We start from the raw sequence: 20,719 nt of genomic DNA, 5'->3' as shown, positions 1-20,719 counted from the left end.
GAAATTCAGTATTTTTCACCATCCTTTATTCAGGCGTCATTTAAGATATGGTTTCAAGGATTTTCAAACATTCATGAGCAGCATTAAAAATTGTTGCATGAACTAAAGACTCTCCAAACCTGGCAAACAAATTGTAAAATGTAAAAGAACGTAGACAGACAACTTTCATAAATCATGCAGAAAATGAAACAAGAAATATTTCAGTCTCAAACTATTTATTAACTTATGCCATGAAAACAGGTACATAAACTGTAAGTGAAGAGGGTTGAAGGCTTGACATTTTCTTCAAATGTTCTTCCGATCTGTAGCCCTGGATGGGCCAGCATATTCACAGATGCTTCTCAATTTTATATGCATGCCTGTATTTTACCGAGTGTTTACCTGAGGGGGGAAAAAAATAAAAAAAATGGTTTAGGTCCAATTTATTTTTACATAAACAGTTTATTTTAAAAGTTTTTTTCACAGTAAAACAGGTTTAAAAGGCACTGCATATCAACAGGACACTCAGTGCTGCATCCCCAGCACCGCCCCACCCCTTGTTCGCTATATTTTTCAAATAACTCGCAATAGTACATACCGATAAATCATCTCTTGATCACTCGTTTTAATCACCAAACTCCTCAATAATGCGATCCAAGTCATTATTTTATTACTATAACATCTCAAAAAACTCTGCAAATGTCTGTGATATTCTCTGAGCGATGGATGTGGAAGCAGCTATCTTGTTTGTTTATGTCCGTGTTATCTATGTGGTGTCGGGTCTATCAGTATTCATGATACGCCCCCCCACCTTCTCTCGGCTCCTATCATTCTCGGCTTTTTCCCGGAGAAAAAAAAACGACTAGAGACCTGTTTTCTGCTTTTTGATGATGTTGTACATCGGAAAGGGAAAATTGCGATGTCGGACCAGGTCCGACATAGGACCGCAAAGGGTTAATACTAATTTATGGGGTATGCATTAACTACAACCTTACAGTTTAACTAATTTTACTTTTAACTACTGTACAAAAACGTACAAAAGTTAAACGACCTATTGCCCTGAATCTAATATGAGATTAAGGTCTATTACTAATAAATTATGTTACAACAAAAACAGGTTTAAAACATCTGACAGGTACTTCAGAACCTTTACACAAATAATCTTAACACAGACTAAATTCCAGTGATGTAATAAATAAAGATGTTAGAAAGCTGCATACAAAATGTTAAGACCCCATTTCGAAGTATGTGGTCGACTTAATTGATACGGCTGGAGGTTAAGACAACGTGACAGTAAAACTAACTTTTACTGAACATTGGTTCACAGCTCAAATTATAGAATAGAGCGGTGTACCAAATTTAAAAAGGCAATATCTCAAATTGTGTGGTCTATGAAGCAAAACCTAAAAAGGTCACCTATATAAGGCAGCCATACTGGCTCACAGGTCAATGTCAAGGTCATCAACATATTACACATACAGTGGTACTGTATAACCCCTGTAAAAGATCTCCAAGTAGAAGTGAATATTTGGACAATGTTTATGTAAAATCTGCACACCTGCAATAACCCACTCATACAAAGGTATGCCTAAAGACTTACCACATCATCAATCTTGAGAATACTGCGGACAGTTTCTGTAGCCAGAGTCAGGGCACTGATAGACACCAGCAGAGGCTGCACCACCAGCTCCTCCAAGATGTTGGAAATACCGCCCTGCGAATAAAGGTTAAAATAATAACTGTAGAGTACATGACTGACTACAACATGACCACTCATCTTATTTATTATATCAGAAAGATAATGTATGCCAACATGGAAAACATTCAGTAAATAATGCTGTTTATTACAATATACACAACCATTAAAATATGTGCAGCCACATGATCACAACACAAAATGAAACCATTTCAAAATCCCTGTTGGGGCAGTATAAAGTTTAAAAACGCAAGACAGCACTGAACTGAACAGTTACCAACTTATTCTCCTTAAATCAAGTTTCCAGTTTTAGTGACAAATGCAGTATGTAATTTTCACTGTTTCTACCTAGATTTTACAACTGAGAAAACGACCCAGAGTACAAATAGTTTGACAAATGGAAACTTACCTTCCTGACATTAATGCCAGCTGTCTTCTCTCCCTGGGCATGTCTGTTTCTCAGCTCTGTGACAGTAGAGATCGGGTTGAGACCTGCATTCTCTGCTAGTGTGGAAGGGATGACCTCAAGTGCATCTGCAAAAGCACGGACGCAGTAAGCCTCCATGCCACTCAGAGTGCGTGCGTATTCAGCCAAGCGCAGAGCAAGCTCAATCTCAGGAGCACCACCTCCAGCAATCAGAGCCCTAATAGAGGGAGAGAAGTGTTAGTGCTTTGCAAAGGTGGAACCTGAACGTTACTGGTATTGTTTAAGATATCACTTTAAAAAAAAAAAAAAAACACACAAAAAAAAAACAACAACCAGCACCACCACCACACAGCTACCCACTGATTTTTATTTTATTTTTTTTACTGCAGTTACAGGCATTTAGTGTAGGTGTATGTTACCCACTGTGCACAATAGATCAATCATGTTGGTAACATACACCCGGTCATGAAGACCAGCATGACTTGCATGCATAGTTTGTACATGTAAAAATGCAAATGTGTCTAGAGACAAGACACACAGATCCTAATACCTACAGATTCTGATGCTCTCAAACACATACGCTATAGAATGTCCTAATCAAGTCAAATGAGACCTGGTCCTGACTGAAAACCGATATGGAGATATGGCATTCCTTTGATGTAATCAATGTAGTAATTTTAGCTTTAGCTGAGAAACCTTAAATATACTGAGGCTTTAAGACGTTTACCTCTTCTTCACCAGGCAGCGGATTACACAGAGGGCATCATGGATGGAGCGTTCTGCTTCGTCAATGACCAGTTTGTTGGATCCTCGCACTACAATACTGACTGTTTTTCCTGGGTTAGCACAGCTAGTAATCTGCAAGAAAAATCAAATGTCACCTTTACATTTGAAGAACAGAAATAAGTTACCTCATATAGACTTACAAAAGTTTAGGATTACCTTGACTAGTTTTCCAGATCCATCCAAGCTTACTTCTTCTGCCAGCTCTGCAGATCCCAGCATGTCTGCTGTAAACTGGTCAATGTGGGCAACTGGTTTGGTTCCAATAGTCTGGGTTAAAAAACAAATTAAGTTTTCACTCGGGACCATGAAGATCAGTAGTATGGATAGTTATTGTGTTGCAATTGAATATACTGTATTCCTTTGAATTTAAGACACAGCCCAAATTTACCACCCTCAATTTGAGGAAAAAACAAATAAAATAAATATGCATTTACAAAGATGCAACCTCAATTACGATGTTGTATCGTACAAAACTGACACGAAACAAACAGTGTTGCAGATTAACGGTATGCACAATACGAACTAACAGAATACAACAGACGCATATGTTTTACTCCCAATTTGTGAACTGTGACATTGTTGGCATTTAGAAAAATACGGGTCTGATCAGCATTTCTGATCTGTCCAAGTTGGTACGGTTTGTTAGAAATGCTGAAATTGTAAAAGCTTATCTTGGAATTCCTCAGGAAGCGAATTACTTTTTTGAATATGGCTGCCTGTATGTCATGGATGACTCGAGATTGGGCAGTAACATTTTGGTTTCTCTTTTCTCAGCAGTAAGTCACGTTGCTGCTTGTGTATTCGGGTAGTCACGTCTTTTGTTGGCGCTTTTAATACACGCATCACTATACTGTACTCTAATTTAAGATGCAGGCTACTTTTGACAAGCAAAAAATTGTTGAAAAAGTGAATCTTAAATTCGAAGGAATACGGTATTAATCACGTCAATTACTGTGCTAAATGAAGTAATTTGCATCAATATACAGTAAGCACACCCTGAATGTATGAAAAAAATCACCTTACCTTACATATAAATTCAATATCTTCTCTCTCTATATCCTTGATAACCATTATCTTCATCTTATTTAGGAAGTGCAGTGCCAGATCACTCAGTGCATCCCTGAAAAAATATATTTTAACTAGATAATTTACTTAAATTCCTGTATTGTGAAAACACCAACAATTTACATGCTACATCCAATTAGGAAAAATTAACAAAAGTCGTATCACTGATATCACTTTAGATTCCAGTTTAATACAATTATAACTTACTCCTCAGTGTCCAAACATGTTTTCATCTAGCACATATTTAGTGTTCCACTTTACCTCAGAATGGATTTTTGTATAAGCAAAACATTGCATCCAGCCTTCTTAATTTGCTTGATTAGGTTCAAGATGTATGCTCTTTCCTCACGCAATACTCTGTCCATTTGAGCATAGTCAGAAACCACAATCTGGTTATCCATCTATCAAAAAGGAATAAAAACAGAAAAACCATCAACATACAGGTGGACATGTCAACAAAAAGGTAGTCTACAAATACGCTACAGCTTAAAGCATTTAGAAACAGTAATATACGGCTTACTTACATCTGTCTTTGGAGCAGATAAACAAAACTGAATCAGACCAATCTTTGCTTTTTCTACCCGAGAAATTCCAGAGTTTGCCACTTTCTGTGTCAGTACAAGTCCGTCAACCATTTCACAGTCATCAATGGTCCCACTGGAAATATATATATAACTGAAAGTTAGTTAAGTGCCAAGACTAGGTCCTCAGAATAGTGGTCTAGCCTTCAACATTATTATTATGATTAATTTTATTTTTTAAACAATTTTTTTTATAAGTTTTCCAATTTTTCATCCCAATTTTGGAGTGACAAATTATTATTCAACCTGGCTCACCGCTGCAACCCCCGAACTAACTTGGGAGAGACGAAGACAAGCACTCTTGTCCTCCAAAACGAGTGCCGCCAGCCGTCTGCTTTTTTTTTGCACCGTGCAGCCATATTCAGATCTTAGTGTCGGAGGACCATGCAGTTCTGAATTGCATACAGGCAGCCACAGGTGTCGCTGGTGGGTGGTCAGCCAAGGACTCCCCCAGCCGACCTACCCTCGACCCTGCCGGGGCAGCACTTGTCCAATTGTGCGCTTCCCCCTGGGAACTCCCGTCCATGGTCGGCAGTGGCGTAGCTTGGATTCGAAGCGGCGATCTCCAAACTACAGGGTGCATCCTACATTCTGGGCGGAGTGCCTTTAGCAGATGTGCCACTCCTTCAATATTTTAGTATCTTTTATATGCGCTTACTTGTTATTTTTTTCTTTTTTTTGTTCTTGATTGGCAGCAGCTAGGTTGAATTATGTACAGTTTATTTTCTTATTTTTTTAATTTTTTTTTACATATATGGGCAGGCAGACCTCATTCCTTGTTTATTTTATTGAATTTGGGAAAAAATATATAATATAAAATAAACAAAGCTTACCCCAATTTTTTTACAATTTTAATGTCCCTGAGGTCAACACTTGTGGCTGTGGCCGGGTCAATGACATTCATCACCGCGTCAACACTCATTGGAGCAAGCAGGCTGGAGTACTGGGAAACAACCTGAGGATGAAAGACACAGCATGTCTTGCTGAGATACAATTTTGTCTAACAATACAGACCTATGCCCAACAGTGAACTGAAATGTTTGTGTGACATTCCCATCTGAAATGATGAGACATTAGCAGTTGAAATGGAAGTGGAGGACTTACTACAACATACCCGCTAATAAATAATTTGGTCATTTTTCAGAATTAAGTTAATTTAACAAGCAACATCATTGACACGGTAACTTGGAACTGGATATAATTAAAATATACAGTTAGTGCATTTTTTTAAAAAGAATATAGGTGTTAACTTCTTTGGTTGCTCTCTACCTTGGAGCTCAGTGAAGTTGTGGCACTGTTCAAGAGGGATTCTCTGTCGCTTAGTTCCACAGGCTGGGCCATAGCTGTCAGAACCTCAACTCCTTTATCCAAGGCTTTCTGGAAAGATTCTGAAATTATGGTAGGGTGGATTCCTACAACAAATGACAGGAAGGGGAGATGACCATTATTAAATCATGTATACAAAGGAAAAAACAGAAAACAAAACTGTCAGGTTCTTTCTTGCAATCATTCTTGAACCTACCTTTCTGAAGCAGTTTAGCACAGGAATCCAACAAGGCCCCAGCAATGACTACAACAGATGTGGTCCCATCACCAGCTTCAATGTCTTGAGCTTTGGATAGCTCTACCAACTAGAATGAAAACAGAAAAAGGTAGTAAACATCAGTACAACCTACTGAAAATGAATGCAAGTCTAAAAAAGTAAATTCATTAACTCTGATTAAACAAATGCCCTGATACATAATATATGTTATTTATTTATATTGTATATTTTATTTATAGCAGCTTATTGTAAATTACTTAATACAAATTCACTTTACACAAATAGTCTGTTTGCACGAATTTGATCAGAGTGGGAAATGCAGACTCTTCAAGTTGCAAATGTATACTTTTTAAAACTTCACTTACAACTGTATTTAATAAAATGCACAGTACAGCATCTATAATACTTTATCATACTCTAATTGAAATTTGATTTCAGTGTTGCTGTAACTTCAACAACAACTGACAGTATGCATTTGACTTAGACTCCTGGGCTGGAGTGCACCAACAGGACATACACCTGACTTTTAGCTACGTCAGACAAACCAAATTGGTGGAAAATAAATAATTGGTCACGCAAATAAAATAAAAAAAAAAACTGTGGATATACAGTCGCCACCACTTGTGTTAACGGGATTCACCCGCAGTAAGCATTGGCCAGTATAAACTCCCACACGCACAGCCCCCTCCCGTTTAAATGGTGGGGACACCTTTGCATGTTACCTTTAGATTTAGCTTGCAAAATAAATATTTATTGAGCAAAAAACTGATTTATTTTTTCTGATTTAATTGCCAATGACAAAGATGCAAAAAGATAATGTATTTCGGATATATCTGTTAGCTATATGTTGGATGCCAAGTGCAAAATAAAGATTTAAGTTCCATGTGGATTTATCTAATAGCTAAATGTTTTCCTTACTTCAACACTTCTGTATTCATCGCCACATTGAATTTCTTGCTTTTTCTTCTTTGTGACTTTAGTTTTGCTTGGCAGCAAGAATATATTTATATTCGATACATTTCTATCAATTTTCTAATTTGTGTTGGTAAAATTTGTTTCTCTTTTCTGTGCTTGGAATATCCTTTTTTTTTTTTAATAATTTACAATTTAAGGCCCGCCAGTGTAAAAAGTTGTTTCTGAGTGCTTAGCAACTAGGTTAAAATATTCAGTGATATTTTTCAAGGAAATTTATGCAAGAGTAATCTAATAAATTAAAACTACACATACTGTAATAAAATATTATTTATTTAAAATACAACTAGCCGATTTATTTAAATATACACACTGTACTCGCATAAACGCGCATTACAAATGCCAGACTTAACACATTAATGTTGGGCGTAGTTACGTCTGAGCTAATTGTGTGTTGGTGCACCAGACGTATTAACTGACTTAGGGTTTATGACCGATTTAAGTCTTCGACTTACGTCCTGTTGTAGAACTCCAGCCCTGATGGTAAGAATTACTAACACATTTTATTGCCAGTCCCTTGAAATTGGTATATTCATGAGAGTTGACTACCTTGCTATGGTTCAGGATAAATGTAAATTTGCAGTACACTGTTGGACAAAAAAATTCTCTCATGACTATAGGACTTCCCATTTAGCCAGGCTTCCAAGAAACCTACCATTTTAGCAGCAGGGTGAAGAACCTGCATCTGTTTCAGAATGGTCGCCCCATCATTGGTAATCGTCACATCTCCCTTTCCATCCTGAATCTACAAAAACACAAAAAGTTAACACAATAGGCGTTGATGAAACTGGAGGTTATATTTTCCATTTAGAAAAAAAAAAATAATTACCATTTTATCCATGCCCTTGGGGCCAAGACTTGTTCTGATGGCATCTGCAACAGCTGAAGTAATGAAAAATATGTTATTGTAGCCTACGCATTTTTTTAAAAAAATATTTGTGTATTTCATCAGTGCAGACTGTCTCAGGTACCAACAAATGAAGAGGTTATTACAAATATTTCTGAAACAATTTCAGTACAGTAGACTAATATCGTGGGGTCTGTATATTTCTAATGTCATGGCAACTTGATGTACACATTAATATCATCTGCAAACAAGCATGAAGGCATTATCATTTTATGCCTAAGATAATACATGCTTTTGACTAGTTTTGTTCAACGTAACTGAATGCTAAAAAATAAAATGACTGCACAGTGACACAGAACGTACACGCCCCAGCTATGGGACAGATAAAAGGCATCAAAAGAAATGCAAACTCGCAGACAAGATTTAAAAAAATAAAAATAATAATAAATAAAAAATAAAAACATTCGCATACTGTATGTAATAAATAAAGCATGAGACTGTCTAAACTGGCACGTCCACTATTTTCACACATTTGACACTTATGCAATTCTGCATTTTTTCAAACGAATTTAAATTAAACGAACAACATAACTGACCATATAAATTGCTAGCAACCTGATAATTGTGCCAAGAACGAATGGGGGTTCAATCAATGCCGGGGTGACATTTCTAATTGATAACATTGATAACTGCTGGCTCATGCTTGGTCTGGAACATAACCTCCGTTTGCCGTTGCACATTATTACAACAGACATATACTTTATTAGACAATGGGTACCATCACAAACATAAACAAGTTTGTTATCTGGCACCAGAAAGCTAGTACAGTAATACAGTATTAATACGCCTCAGCTAGGAGCACTAATATTTAATATCTTCTGGGGCCATGTATTGTGTCGCATTTCCAAGCCTGTTAAACGATAGTCTGGTGTTCTTTATCAGATACATCACCTTGATACAATGTTGTTGTTTTTTTCCTAAATAATAATAATAATAATTAAAACGTACCTTTGGCGGCAGAGATGTTACTGAACCGAATCTGGGCCGGTTTATCCCGGTCCACATATGCACCTCCTTTGTTCATACCACCAGAAGAACCTCGGGGAGCGGCGACTGCGGACATGATATAGTTTTTTACTAGTTATGCTTAAAACAGATAGAAAGAGATGGCTATGCCTCCGGACCCTGATGTCGATGCCTGGTGTCGGATGGATACAGATTCTGTGCTCCCTCAGATCTGCAAGATTTCAGTCTCCCAGCAACGAACCTTCCAGAAACACTCCCTGCCTGAAGAAGAAGAAAAAGGACCCTGTGGTGCAAAAGGATGACGTCAGAATGGTGCTTATAAAAATGCCCTTTTAATATTGTATTGTGTGCTGTTTCTTTTTTGTGTATTGTTTAATAACACATTGGTCGTGAAACGTTTACGCGATTGGGAGTTTGTTTACTAGTGCGAAAGGTTCTTGTAAAGTGTTAATTATAAAATAGTTGCCATGCGTTTATGCGTTTTCATACCCATAAAAGGCGGTTGCTGCAGCATAAGTTTTCATGGGGGTGTGGTGCTGTCTGCGACACAGATATTTGAAATGTTCTTTTTCACAGGAAATACAAACAATTTATATTACATTTATTGTCTTGAAATGTATCTCTATTTTTAAATGACAATTTCAAGACATTGCAATAAAATAAAATATGAAAATCTAAGCTATATATATATATATATATATATATATATATATATATATATATATATATATATATATATAAGTAATATCAAATATGTAATATAGTCCACGTTTTCACAAGCATTAATCAATTGTATAGGAGGCTGTGTGGTCTAGTGGTTAAAGAAAAGGGCTTGTAACTAGGAGGTCCCCGGTTCCTATCTCACCTCAGCCACTGACCCTGAGTAAGTCACTTAACCTCCTTGTGCTCTGTCTTTCGGGTGAGACGTAGTTGTAAGTGACTCTGCAGCTGATGCATAGTTCATATACCCTAGTCTCTGTAAGTCGACTTGGATAAAGGCATCTGTTAAATAAACTAATAATAATAATAATAATAATAATAATAATAATAATAATAATAATAATAATAATAACCTACGTTATTCACCCATTAAAAAGTCAAGGTTTTGGATCAAGGACCATCTTTACAAAATCAACTTATTTGGAGCATCCTTGAAATTAGGTTTTAGTAGTCATCTGTAAAATTGCCCGTTTTCTTTTCACAATGGAATGATACATATTTTGTAACTTGGGGCCCATATGTGCTTTATTGGAGTCTGACAAACCAAAAATGTTCTCAAAACACCAGCCCCCTCATCACACTAACGCTAAATAGACCTACCTACAACATGTCATATTTGTAAAATGATTTGTGAACAAAATGCTTCTCACTACATGTTACACCACTTACACTGAATTTCTAACAAGTCACTGACTTTGAGCCAATTACTGTACTTTGCTACCATCTTCTGGGTGTTTATTTATTTATTTTTTTACTCGTTCTCGTTTATATCGAAACACACCGGAAGGTAGCGCTCCCACAGACCTCTATAGTGTCACCTGACCTCAGTTATGTGACAGATGCAGACATGGCGGAATTGGATAGCTCAAAATATTTCAGTGGTTTATTGAATGGAATTACACAGAACACATATTATAACAACCCCGAAATGACAGAGGAATTGCTGAAAAATGAACTATATCCCGATATATCGCTCTGCTTGAGAAGGGGGGTTTTGAAGGTAAATTGTACTAGTGCTCAAACTAAAGTAATATTTTTGCTTCTGTTGTGTGTGCTTTCAGTAACTTATTGAATTCTTGCAGTTTGTTTTTATTGAAATACATTAATACTTCTTAACAAACAACAAGTGAAATGAAAACAACGAGGAGAGGAATGCAGTTTATCAGATAGTAAACCATATTGTTTGTTGTCCTTTTGTAAGTTGTGTTTGTGTTGAATGCTACATACAACGATACCAGTTCACAAAATTCATACAACCCTTTGCATATATATTTGTCATGGTAAGATTAGAGGTCCTCTCTGTCAGAAATGAGGGCCCAGGTCGGCATGCGTCTTGCTGTCGCCCATCTAACCGCTCTGAGCGTCACATTTTGGATATTGCTAATGAACCAAACTTAAGTTTATTCAGTGTACCTACACAAAAGGTGACATCACACTCTGCAATACTTGGTGTGAAAATAAAACAGACACACATACACACACACACACACACACATATAATACAAAAATGGAACTTGTATATCCATAGGTTTACGCAGTGAATTGTACAAATTTACATGTACTCTAAGCCATTTATGAGTTTAAGTTATTAGGAGCTTCAATATATTGCTTAACTGGTGGGTGACAGCACTGTCAAAATGAATAGTTTACTGAATGCTCCCCCAGCATCTAGGCTAACAGCTACTCACCACTAGCAGCACTTAACCTGTGTGGGTTTAGACTTGCTTCACTCAAGCACCACTTCATTGTCGTGTTTGCAATAACAAGCAATACCAGTCTACAGTGCTGTTGGCATTTTGCATCTTCAGTTGTGTTTCAGACTTGGCCATTGTTTCTCATTCTGTTACCACAATGTACTGTAGTTTTAATAATGATATTTCCAATATTGCTGTCATTTGATTTTGTGCTAATTTTTCCTGTATACATATTACATACTTGAAATGTATAGTTTTATGTTTAAAATGCACATTTTTGGGGGCTAGGTGGTATAGCCAATTCAAATACTATTTATTGTACCAAATTACATGTTTTGTAACTATGAAGTAAAATGGATAGGCCTGTGTGAAGTAAGAACTATCATTGATATGCCCAGAACAATGTGGCAGTGCATTGGTTAATGTCCACTGAAACAGCAGACACTTAAATCAATGTCATGGTCACCACCACATTTAGCAAATTTGAAGTCAACACCTCAAAAACAGGATGTTGAATTATAACCAACATTGTAACAGCAGCGATTCTCACTTCAATCCATTACAACCATGTCCCTAATTATCAAATCATTTTAATAGTTACAGACCTAGATTTACCAAGGTTCTGGTTTTGAATGGGCCGAAAGAGCCATAACTGAGTACTGTACCACTTAGCTACACAGAAAAATATAGTATATCATGTATTTTTGGATGTACATACCAAAGACATAAAATGGGGTCATCTTACTGTCCCACAGGTCCTGACTGTGTAATATAACAGTACTTTCCTCAAGTTCCAATGCCCTGAGGTTATGTGCAGTCAGCCCCTAATAGAGGTGGAACGTTCATGAGAATGTCATCAATTCTGTCTGGCCCGTATAAGGAGAATGCTGGGTCACAAGGAATGCACATTTTAATTTATGCACTCCTCTCAAAGGATCGTCAATGTGCATCTTTGCAACTTGTCTCAGTTGCAGTAAATTTAATTCAATCTGCCAGTTTTTTGCACAGTATTTAATGTCATGTTATCAGGCTGGACAGAGAGAAACAAAAAAATGTGTGCAGTTTTGTTTTCAGTCCAGCAGGTGGCACTGATGCATTGTTTTGTGTTTCCTGACGGTTTTAAAGAACATGATGATGGTGAATTGAAAAGGAAGGAAATTAGGTTTAAATATGAAGATAATGTGTACTGTCCATACCCCCTGTCAATACAGATGAATTATTCAGAGCTACAGTGTCTTCTGAAGTGGATACTGTTGCACTCTGTTGATACCCCCTATGAAGAGCAATATGTTGAGTGCCTGAGGGATTGTAAGGCCAGTTACTGTTTTAATGTTACACTGATCTGTTTCCTGTGTTAAAGGCTGGGACGGAGTGATTAGGAAATAAGTAGACCAGAAGTGAATTGAGCAAAACACTGGTAAATTAATAAAACCTGACATGTTGTGCGCGGTGGACCGTGGATTGCCCTGTCGACCTAAGCCCTCCCTACCCGGGTGGCACTCGGCCAATTGTGTGCCGCCCCCTAGGAACCCCTGTTCACGGTCAGCAATGACATAGCCTGGATTCGAACCTGCGCTCTCCAGGCTATAGGGCGCATCCTGCACTCCACGTGGAGCGCCTTTACTGGATGCACCACTCGGGAGCCCCAGCGCTGCTGTGTTGATCCTGTCTTATTTATTTATTTATTTATTTTTATTCATCTTGCATGTCACACAGACCTCTTTTTTTCATTTGCCATTTTTTGTCGCTCAAATTCTTGTGAGACGGTAAATAAGCGCAAGGTATTTTCGTCATTTGTAGCGAATATTAACATCTGATTTTTTTGTATCCAGATACATGTCAAAAAATATTCGTTTGAGTATTCGGATATTTGTCCCAGCAGTAGTTAGAAATAAGATTGCACTTTCTACCGCGAGCCGCCACATCCACAACAGAATGGCAAGTGTGGATTGGAGATGAAAACTCTGACCCCCCTGTTGAAGTGAAGTATAACATCACAGATTTGAAGCAGTTTTCAAGGGCAGGTATTATTATTATTATTATTATTATTATTATTATTATTATTATTATTATTATTATTATTATTATTATTATTAATAATAATAATAATAATAATAATAATAATAATAATGGCAGTGAAACGCAGATTACAGATTAGGATTGCTATCCCTTGTTTCAGCTGTGGGTTTGCACTGCACTTGTCCACTTTCGGTGGGGGGAAGCAAAAAACTTGTACAGTAAATATTTTTATTCACTTGAAATTCAGGAAAGCCAAATAAATGTGAAACATGCTGAACTATTAGTAGGGCTTCTGTTTTTTTGTGTGTTTTATTTATTGTATTTTTCGGTGCTTATTTTTAGCTATTTTTGAGTTTTAAGTAAATCGTTTTTTTTCGGGGCTTTCCTTTTTGATATACTGTATGAAATTAGTGTTTTTGGTTACTTTCCAAAATGCTTGAGCCTTTTTTTTCTGTCAAAATGTGTAGTAGTAACTCGACAGTACTTGCACACTTAAGTTGTACCTTCTTTCCTTTGCTGTCTTCCACAACAAAATCCCTATGGTCACGGGCACATTCTTCTGGGGGGTTTTGTGTGTAGGCATTTTTGTACATTTTGCCACAATTCTGTTTCAAATCCTCAGTATTTTAGCTGTAATACAGCTTTAAATCCCGCTAACAAGCCTCCATCCTGATTGTAATCTTGTTTTAAATCTCGCAAGCGGAGTCTCCAATAGAAATGTAGGAATGTGCTGTCACTCAGTAGTTGGGGCGGGTTTAAAGTATTCAGAACGAATCAATGATAGATGCAAGTTAGGAAGGCGGGCAAATGCCCAGCAGCACTGGGAAATGTATTTATTATTATTTTTGTAGTAGGTTTTATTTTTTAATGGAAAAAGGGTAAAGTCAACCTGAATTGATTAACCATTTCCACAGTTTTTCCAGTGTTTTCCGGTGTTTATTGGCTATCCACCGATTTTTCTTTTTGTTGTATCGGGGTTGTTTTTTGGGATTTATCGGTTAAAGCCGAAGATCAGAAACCCTAACTATTAGATACGGTGGCTCTGAAGTGCAAAACACAAGCAAATAAAAAGATTGCAACATACAAACAAATTCCGAAACCGAAATAACTATAAAAACAGAAAAAAATGCCCACTTAACTGCTCCATTTCCGTTTTCAAAGTTATTTCCGTTTTAGAATTTGTTTGCGTGTTGCTAGACCTACCATTCAATGGCGTTGTGGTGACGTCAGATGTAAAAAGAAAAAAAAGGCTTCGGCGCCGTTTTATTTTCAAATAATAAAATAAAAATAAAATATTTGAACAAAAAAAACACTTGCTCACAGAGCACAAAATAAAATGTGTAAACAAAACAAATCCCAAACACTAAACAATACCTCGGTCAGGCTGAGCAATCGCCTTCACTGATCCTAGTAACTATTTTTAGTTTTGTTACTCTCCTCTCACTCTCCCGTACTCTCCTCTGTACACTTCCACCCCGAACATGGAGAGCTGCAGGCTTTTTAAACAGGTGACCATCTCCCGATTAGCAACAATTACACAACTAATTAAAAACGGGAGATGGTCACCTTTTGCACGAGGTTTTTAATTACTGGCAGAGGACGAGCTGCCAACCTCGCCTCTGCCAGAACATATTTAAATAAATAAAAACAAAACACACAGCGCTTCTCCATCATATCTAAATACAATAAGTCATAAAACAAACAAATACAAAACAATAACCTGCACAGGAGCGGAGGGGGAGACCCCGTTCCAAAAATAAATAAACAAATAAATGTACAGGGCTCCTCGCCCTGTTACAGTGACACATTCATTTCTCTAATGGGATGTCACTCTTTTGATGGGGTTGATCTTTTGGCATCATATGTACCATAACTCTTGTATAAGATAAATAAATAAATATCCGACTGTGACTTTTTGATTTATGGAGAGAGGACAGTTTAGAACAGCTCAATAAAAACACACACTGATTTAAACATTGTTTTAATCCAGGGCTCTGATGGGAAGAAAAGAAAACCTTTGAAATGTTAGTACTGTAGCCACACCAGCAGCAGGTGAATATCTATGTTCAAAGTTATATTGTAACAGGACAGAAGGCCAGCATTTGGATGAAAGGTAACACCTGGCTGTCTGTTTTTTGCATTTACAGTAAGCAGACTCTTCTCATTTCAACAAGGTGTGTCCAGGGAGTGCTTTTATGAACAATGGTTTTAACTGTGTTGTAATAAAAGCAGACCTTTTGCTGCTGTTTTGATGTTCATAGGCTAGGACGGTCAAGATGGTGTAGAAAGGAACCCAGGAGATGGAAATAAGCATCTAACCTTCAAAAAGGATAAACAGAAACACTGATTAACCAAAGAGAAGGCTGTCGTCAGGCAGGCAACAGTAAAGAAGCAGCTTCAACAAAATACACAGTTGCCTAGGTCTAGTCTAGTCTGACTTCACGCAAGCGCTGACCGCTGTCTGGTTTCATTCTCCTTTCTGTCAGCCTATATCGGGGCTGGGAATGCTAGCAGATTAGGAGAATCAATTATTATCGGTTACTAGTGAATTGATCATGTAAGCCGCAATTTATCAATTAATGATCTACGGTATGGGTGTTTAGATGCAGCCAGCGTATTGTCACAATTGCACTTGCATTTTAAAATCAAAATCACAGCAAAAAACAGTACATTTACTGTACTGGTCAGTCATGACAAACAAATAAATGCTAAAATATACAAATTACTGCTGATTTCATTTAGACATTTTTCAATGAGGACAGCACAAGAAGCTTTCAGAAGCTATAAAGACAGACCTGCGATCAATTATAATTATCATTATAATTACAGCAGCATTGTTAGTTGAAATTACAATTATATTTTGTTAAATTACAAACAACTACACCCATTAAAGGGGAACCCAAACACCCATACCTATGTTCACACTAAACTATCCTTTGATATCATAGAAATACGATATGATGTGTCGATTTTCAATTTCCAATTTAAAAAATAGGTAATTTAGCGATTCAACTGGATTTTCTTGAACCTTCTTTTACTTCTGCGATCTCTTACCGTGACGTCACAACGTGAACGAATCCGACATTATGCTACTATTCACATTGAAGACAACGATACAGTCTGTGATTTACTTTTAACTTGTAGTTCGGTTTTTTTCCATAATGCCACGTCGATGTGTTTTAGGTGGATGCAGCAATACAAACCAAGATGGTTTTAACCTGCGTAAGTGGTCAAAGAATCCAAAAGTTGCCAGGGTTTGGACAAAATTTGTTCAACTTCCGCAAGTCTGGTCGAAGCCAAGCAAATGGCCACACTTTGAGAACAACTGCTTCAACGCATCAGAGATGACTAGATCCTTTCATTTCCCTGATACTGTACCAACAATAAGAGCCAGGAAACAAAAGAAAAAAAAAATACCTTAGAAATGTGTAAGTTATGCGTTGCGAGAAAGCAAACCGAGCTGTATGAGTTTGTCACGCAGGCCACCTACCGACTGCACTCCATTGGATATTTTTGCTTATACGGCAGCAAATGTGTCATATGCTGAAGAAGATGGTGATAAACAACAAGTTTCTCATCTGTGTTGACATCATCCCCCAAAACGAAAGGATTTCTGCCAGATGTAAGGTCAGCATTTAAAAAAAGGGACATCATGAGGGTCCTTACATTCTCATACAAATTCTATTCAGAATCAACCAAATAAACAAGACGCAACTGTACCCTATGCTTAGTGTTCCGCGTTTTCGGTTTTTATCTTTAAAAAACACTTTATATGTGGACTATGATGAGGAGCAGTTCTGGTTTCTGATTACTGGTAATAATGTCCCTGGCATGTATGATAAAGCAGAATCTGTGCAAGTTATCTGGTACTTTTGCGGACGTTTGGGCAGTCTCTGCTGACGGAAATAGTATCTACAGATGGTATGAACATGACATCCGCACAAAACAAGCCCAGTTTATTTGCCTTGAAATCATAAAAAGAAAATTGACAGAATTGGGTGGTGCATTGGGAGACGGTTAAAAAATCACACTGGACATTTCCATCAATGCATAAATTTACCAACTAAAGCATCACCATTTTCTGTCAAATATTTACGATTTAAGATTGTCGGCTTAGGCAGTGTTTAACTGATGGACAGACACTGTCGCACAAAGTCACCAATACCTCTGCACAGTAGCTGTCCAGCAAAGCACAGCGCTCTGACAAACTCATTAACACAGTCATTCTGTGCTTTCTTTTTATTAAAGCATGTGTAAAAGCCACATAAATGGATTGCTTGTGTCTCAGTTTGCTTTACTGTTTTAGTTTAATGTGCCACTTATTTTTCAGTACGTTCTTTTATTGTCAGCGCGAACATGTACCTCAGTGCAGCAGTATTTGCAGCGCTATGCATGCGCTGCCTCATCTGACCCACTTCTGGTATTTTTGATATTGAACAAATGGAAATGGACAAGTACATGACTTAACTGTTTTGTGGGAGATTCAGATAGGTTTGGGCTAAGGATAATATATTCCAGGAAGATGAGGGCCCCTCCGAGAAATTGTAAAGCCTGTATTCCTAGATGGGAACATGCCTATGCTAGAATTAACTCAGGAAAATCAATCCATATTCCTAATGGAAAAATAAATAGTGAGCGTCTTCAGTGCAAAAATCACGCAGAATCAGCAGCAGTTGAAATCCCAGAATGTATCAAATGTAGGGAGCACACAGAGGAAGTTTCAGTACATTGCAGGGGTCAGCCAGAATTGGTTTGGCATAAATACTGGATGCCAGAGTCAGTTCTGCTACCCTTCTTGGAGGAGAAGGGATCCGAAGCAAGACTTTTGTCATGGCTGAATGAACAAGGTAGGGATCTCAGTCGGAGAAGACAGAAGAAGATGGTCCAGCTTGACTTGGAGAGCCCTGCGTTTCCTCCAAATAACAGCTTTTTCTTGAATTACCACATTTTAACTATGTGAAATGATCTGGTGAGGCTTTGCTAAAAAAAAGACACAATAACGAAGCTTCTGTTACGTAAAACCAAGATGTTTCTTGGAATTGCAACATAACGACCTATTGTGGTCTGGTGATGTTTTTCTGAGAATTACCACATAACATACTTTTTGCTAACTGTCCTGGTGCAATGATCAAGTAATGTTGTTTATAATGTGTAAGCACTAGCTTTAGGTTCAAAATGACTGAATTAATAAATCTCACAGATCCTGACTAATTTAACTATGGTACTAAATTCAGCTTCTTTTTATGTAATATTGACATTTAATCCAAACACAACATGCTTTGAAAGAAAAGCTAAATGGGTAGAGTTAATAGATTAAAAAAAAAAAAAAAAAAAAAAAGTTTTGCCTTAATTTTTAAATCAAGAAAACTTGAATACAATATGCCTACTTCTGATTTGGCTTGTCCAATGCAAATGTAGAGGCCTAAAGTGTGTATCCTAGCAACGCGCTAATCTCCCGCTAAAAGAAGCGCACTCAAGAAAAAAAATACTCAAAAAATACTTAATCTGGAATACTTTTTTTTTTTATTCCCACAACATTTCAGAGCAGCCTCCTGAACACACAGACAGCATTAATTGGTAAATTTGGAGACCCTGGTTAGATGTTACTGGCTTTTTGTAAAACTTTCGCATACAAAAAAAAATATCCACGTTTTTGAAATTTAAAAACTTAACCCTTTCGGATGATGTATTGGATTTGCACATAAACCGAATTTATAATGATGTATGCAGTAAACAAATGTATGCAATTGTATTAATTTCCTCAGATCTCTGTGCATTTGATCAACTATTGTATGACTTAACTTGCAAACCAGCATGCTATGTCAAAAATAGTGTTATAAGTAAAAGCGAGTGTAAATGACTGGTTCTGTGAGTGACAGAGATCGAATGATTCTTGATGTTAGATCCCCCTCCCAACCTGCGAGGGCGCTGTGTAAAGGGAACAGAGTACCCTGGACTGGATGGCCCGACAGTTCATTCCTAGGGTTAGGCGGAAGTCGGCCATCTAGAAAGGGGACGGAGCTACGGTACACTAAATCAATGACCTGGACGGGAAATGGCATGGCATCCACGGATTGGAGGAGCGGATGCACTCGTTAACCAAGGGGTCATAGTTGACAGTATTTAAGGGGACGTAGTGATGTGATCTGTTCCTTTGTGAATGGTTAAAACTGGTAACTAAAAGGAGAACTGTGCTGTGATAATCGTGAGTGTTTGTTTTGTTTTGTCGTTCTTAAATACTGTTTGTTGTTATTTAGACGGCTAACACGATCCGGAGCTGTCGCCAAAGGCCAGCACTAAACCCGGATCAACAACACTGCACTTTGTTTGCACTAAAGAACTGTATTCACCACGAGCACTAGAAATACAAATAAGCAATACACGCCGCTGTATTGCTTCATTACCATTGTTATTATTTGTTGTTGTTTTGCCATCATGCCATTGGGAAAAAAAAAAAAAAAAAAACATTAAACAACATTGCACCTGGATTATCGTTGTCTGTCTGTTTATTAATCACTGCTGCATTACCTTCACCTGCACACAGTTAACCACTTTGCCACATGGACATACAGTAGACACTGCTCTGCTGTAATGACACAGGCTACATTTTTGGGTGTTGAGCACTGCTCCACCACTTATTTACTACCTAAAGTCAATTTTATTTTGGTACTTGTATTTTATTAATACATACACTTTATGTATCCTGGTCACAACTCACATTCGTCAAGGGTGAATTGACTATACTTCTGTTTTTCTTATCATACAACTCATTGTGCATATGCCTCAGTTAACTCCGCACTTGCTAGCAGCGAAGGTTTATTTTATTTGTTATATACAGTACATAGAAATGCCCAAAGGCAATGAAATTCATAACACACTCTTGTTTTTATTATCCAACAATATGAAGTGTTTCATCTTTCAGTTTTCATCTTCATAGTTATACTGTATCCTCACAGCTGATGGGATTGCTTCATTGTATGTACAGTACTGTTAACACTGACACAAACCCAGGTGTACGTAAAGCACTTTAGTGAATATACATTGAAAAAAAAAGAAAAAACACTGTATTGTCTACTTACAATGAGGACATTTGTATTTTACACCAGGCAGAAGATTTAAAAAAGAGGCTACTGTTTGCTTTTGGCTGCACATTGTATTATAACCTTTGGAAAGTGAGATGCAAAATGACAGTAAATGTATTATTACATGTAGGAGATGACATTCTGCATAAAGTATTAATTACGTATTTGATTATATATTTTTTTACTTCTATGTTAAAGTTTTATTTTCGTATTTTGATACAGCTTAAAGCATGTGTAACTAGCTAAGCAAGACATTTGCAGTCTCTCGTATCTTGGCGTCTG

General features: G+C 37.2%; 2 protein-coding genes across 5 annotated transcripts in view; one reads left to right on the top strand and one right to left on the bottom strand.

Moving 5' to 3' along the window:
* Window positions 1–198: 198 nt before the first annotated feature.
* LOC117402413 (T-complex protein 1 subunit delta) lies at window positions 199–9,208 on the bottom strand. The gene is made up of 14 exons (XM_034003523.2): window positions 8,905–9,208; window positions 7,879–7,931; window positions 7,705–7,794; window positions 6,057–6,165; window positions 5,804–5,946; window positions 5,368–5,489; window positions 4,478–4,610; window positions 4,215–4,354; window positions 3,912–4,008; window positions 3,045–3,155; window positions 2,830–2,960; window positions 2,085–2,319; window positions 1,580–1,693; window positions 199–381 (listed from the first exon to the last, which is right to left on the bottom strand). Exons 1-14 carry the CDS (start codon window positions 9,017–9,019, stop codon window positions 367–369), a joined length of 1,608 nt encoding a protein of 535 aa, XP_033859414.1. The 5' UTR covers window positions 9,020–9,208; the 3' UTR covers window positions 199–366.
* A 1,232-nt stretch (window positions 9,209–10,440) lies between these two features.
* Window positions 10,441–20,719, top strand: part of LOC117402573 (COMM domain-containing protein 1-like) — a 53,271-nt gene continuing 42,992 nt past the window's right edge. For all 4 annotated transcript variants that reach the window (XM_059024448.1, XM_059024447.1, XM_059024450.1 and 1 more), the window contains exon 1: window positions 10,441–10,642. In XM_059024448.1, coding sequence (XP_058880431.1) covers window positions 10,490–10,642 — 153 coding nt within the window. In that variant the 5' untranslated portion in view covers window positions 10,441–10,489. The remainder of the gene's footprint in view (window positions 10,643–20,719) is intronic.

This window comes from Acipenser ruthenus, chromosome 5 (assembly GCF_902713425.1).
Source record: "Acipenser ruthenus chromosome 5, fAciRut3.2 maternal haplotype, whole genome shotgun sequence".
In the NCBI taxonomy this organism is placed as follows: Eukaryota; Metazoa; Chordata; class Actinopteri; order Acipenseriformes; family Acipenseridae; genus Acipenser; species Acipenser ruthenus.
The sequence above is the reverse complement of the archived record's forward strand: the minus strand, read 5'-3'. Positions and strand labels throughout refer to the sequence as shown.

Bases quoted from the DNA above. Each gene is read 5' to 3' on its own strand.
- LOC117402413 (XM_034003523.2), bottom strand. From the start codon at position 9,019: ATGTCCGCAGTCGCCGCTCCCCGAGGTTCTTCTGGTGGTATGAACAAA. The intron at 4,355-4,477 runs GTAAGTAAGCCG...CCTTTTTGATAG, and splicing joins TATCTGCTCCAAAGACAGAT to ATGGATAACCAGATTGTGGT. The intron at 2,320-2,829 runs GTAAACGTCTTA...TCCCTCTATTAG, and splicing joins CGCTGCCTGGTGAAGAAGAG to GGCTCTGATTGCTGGAGGTG.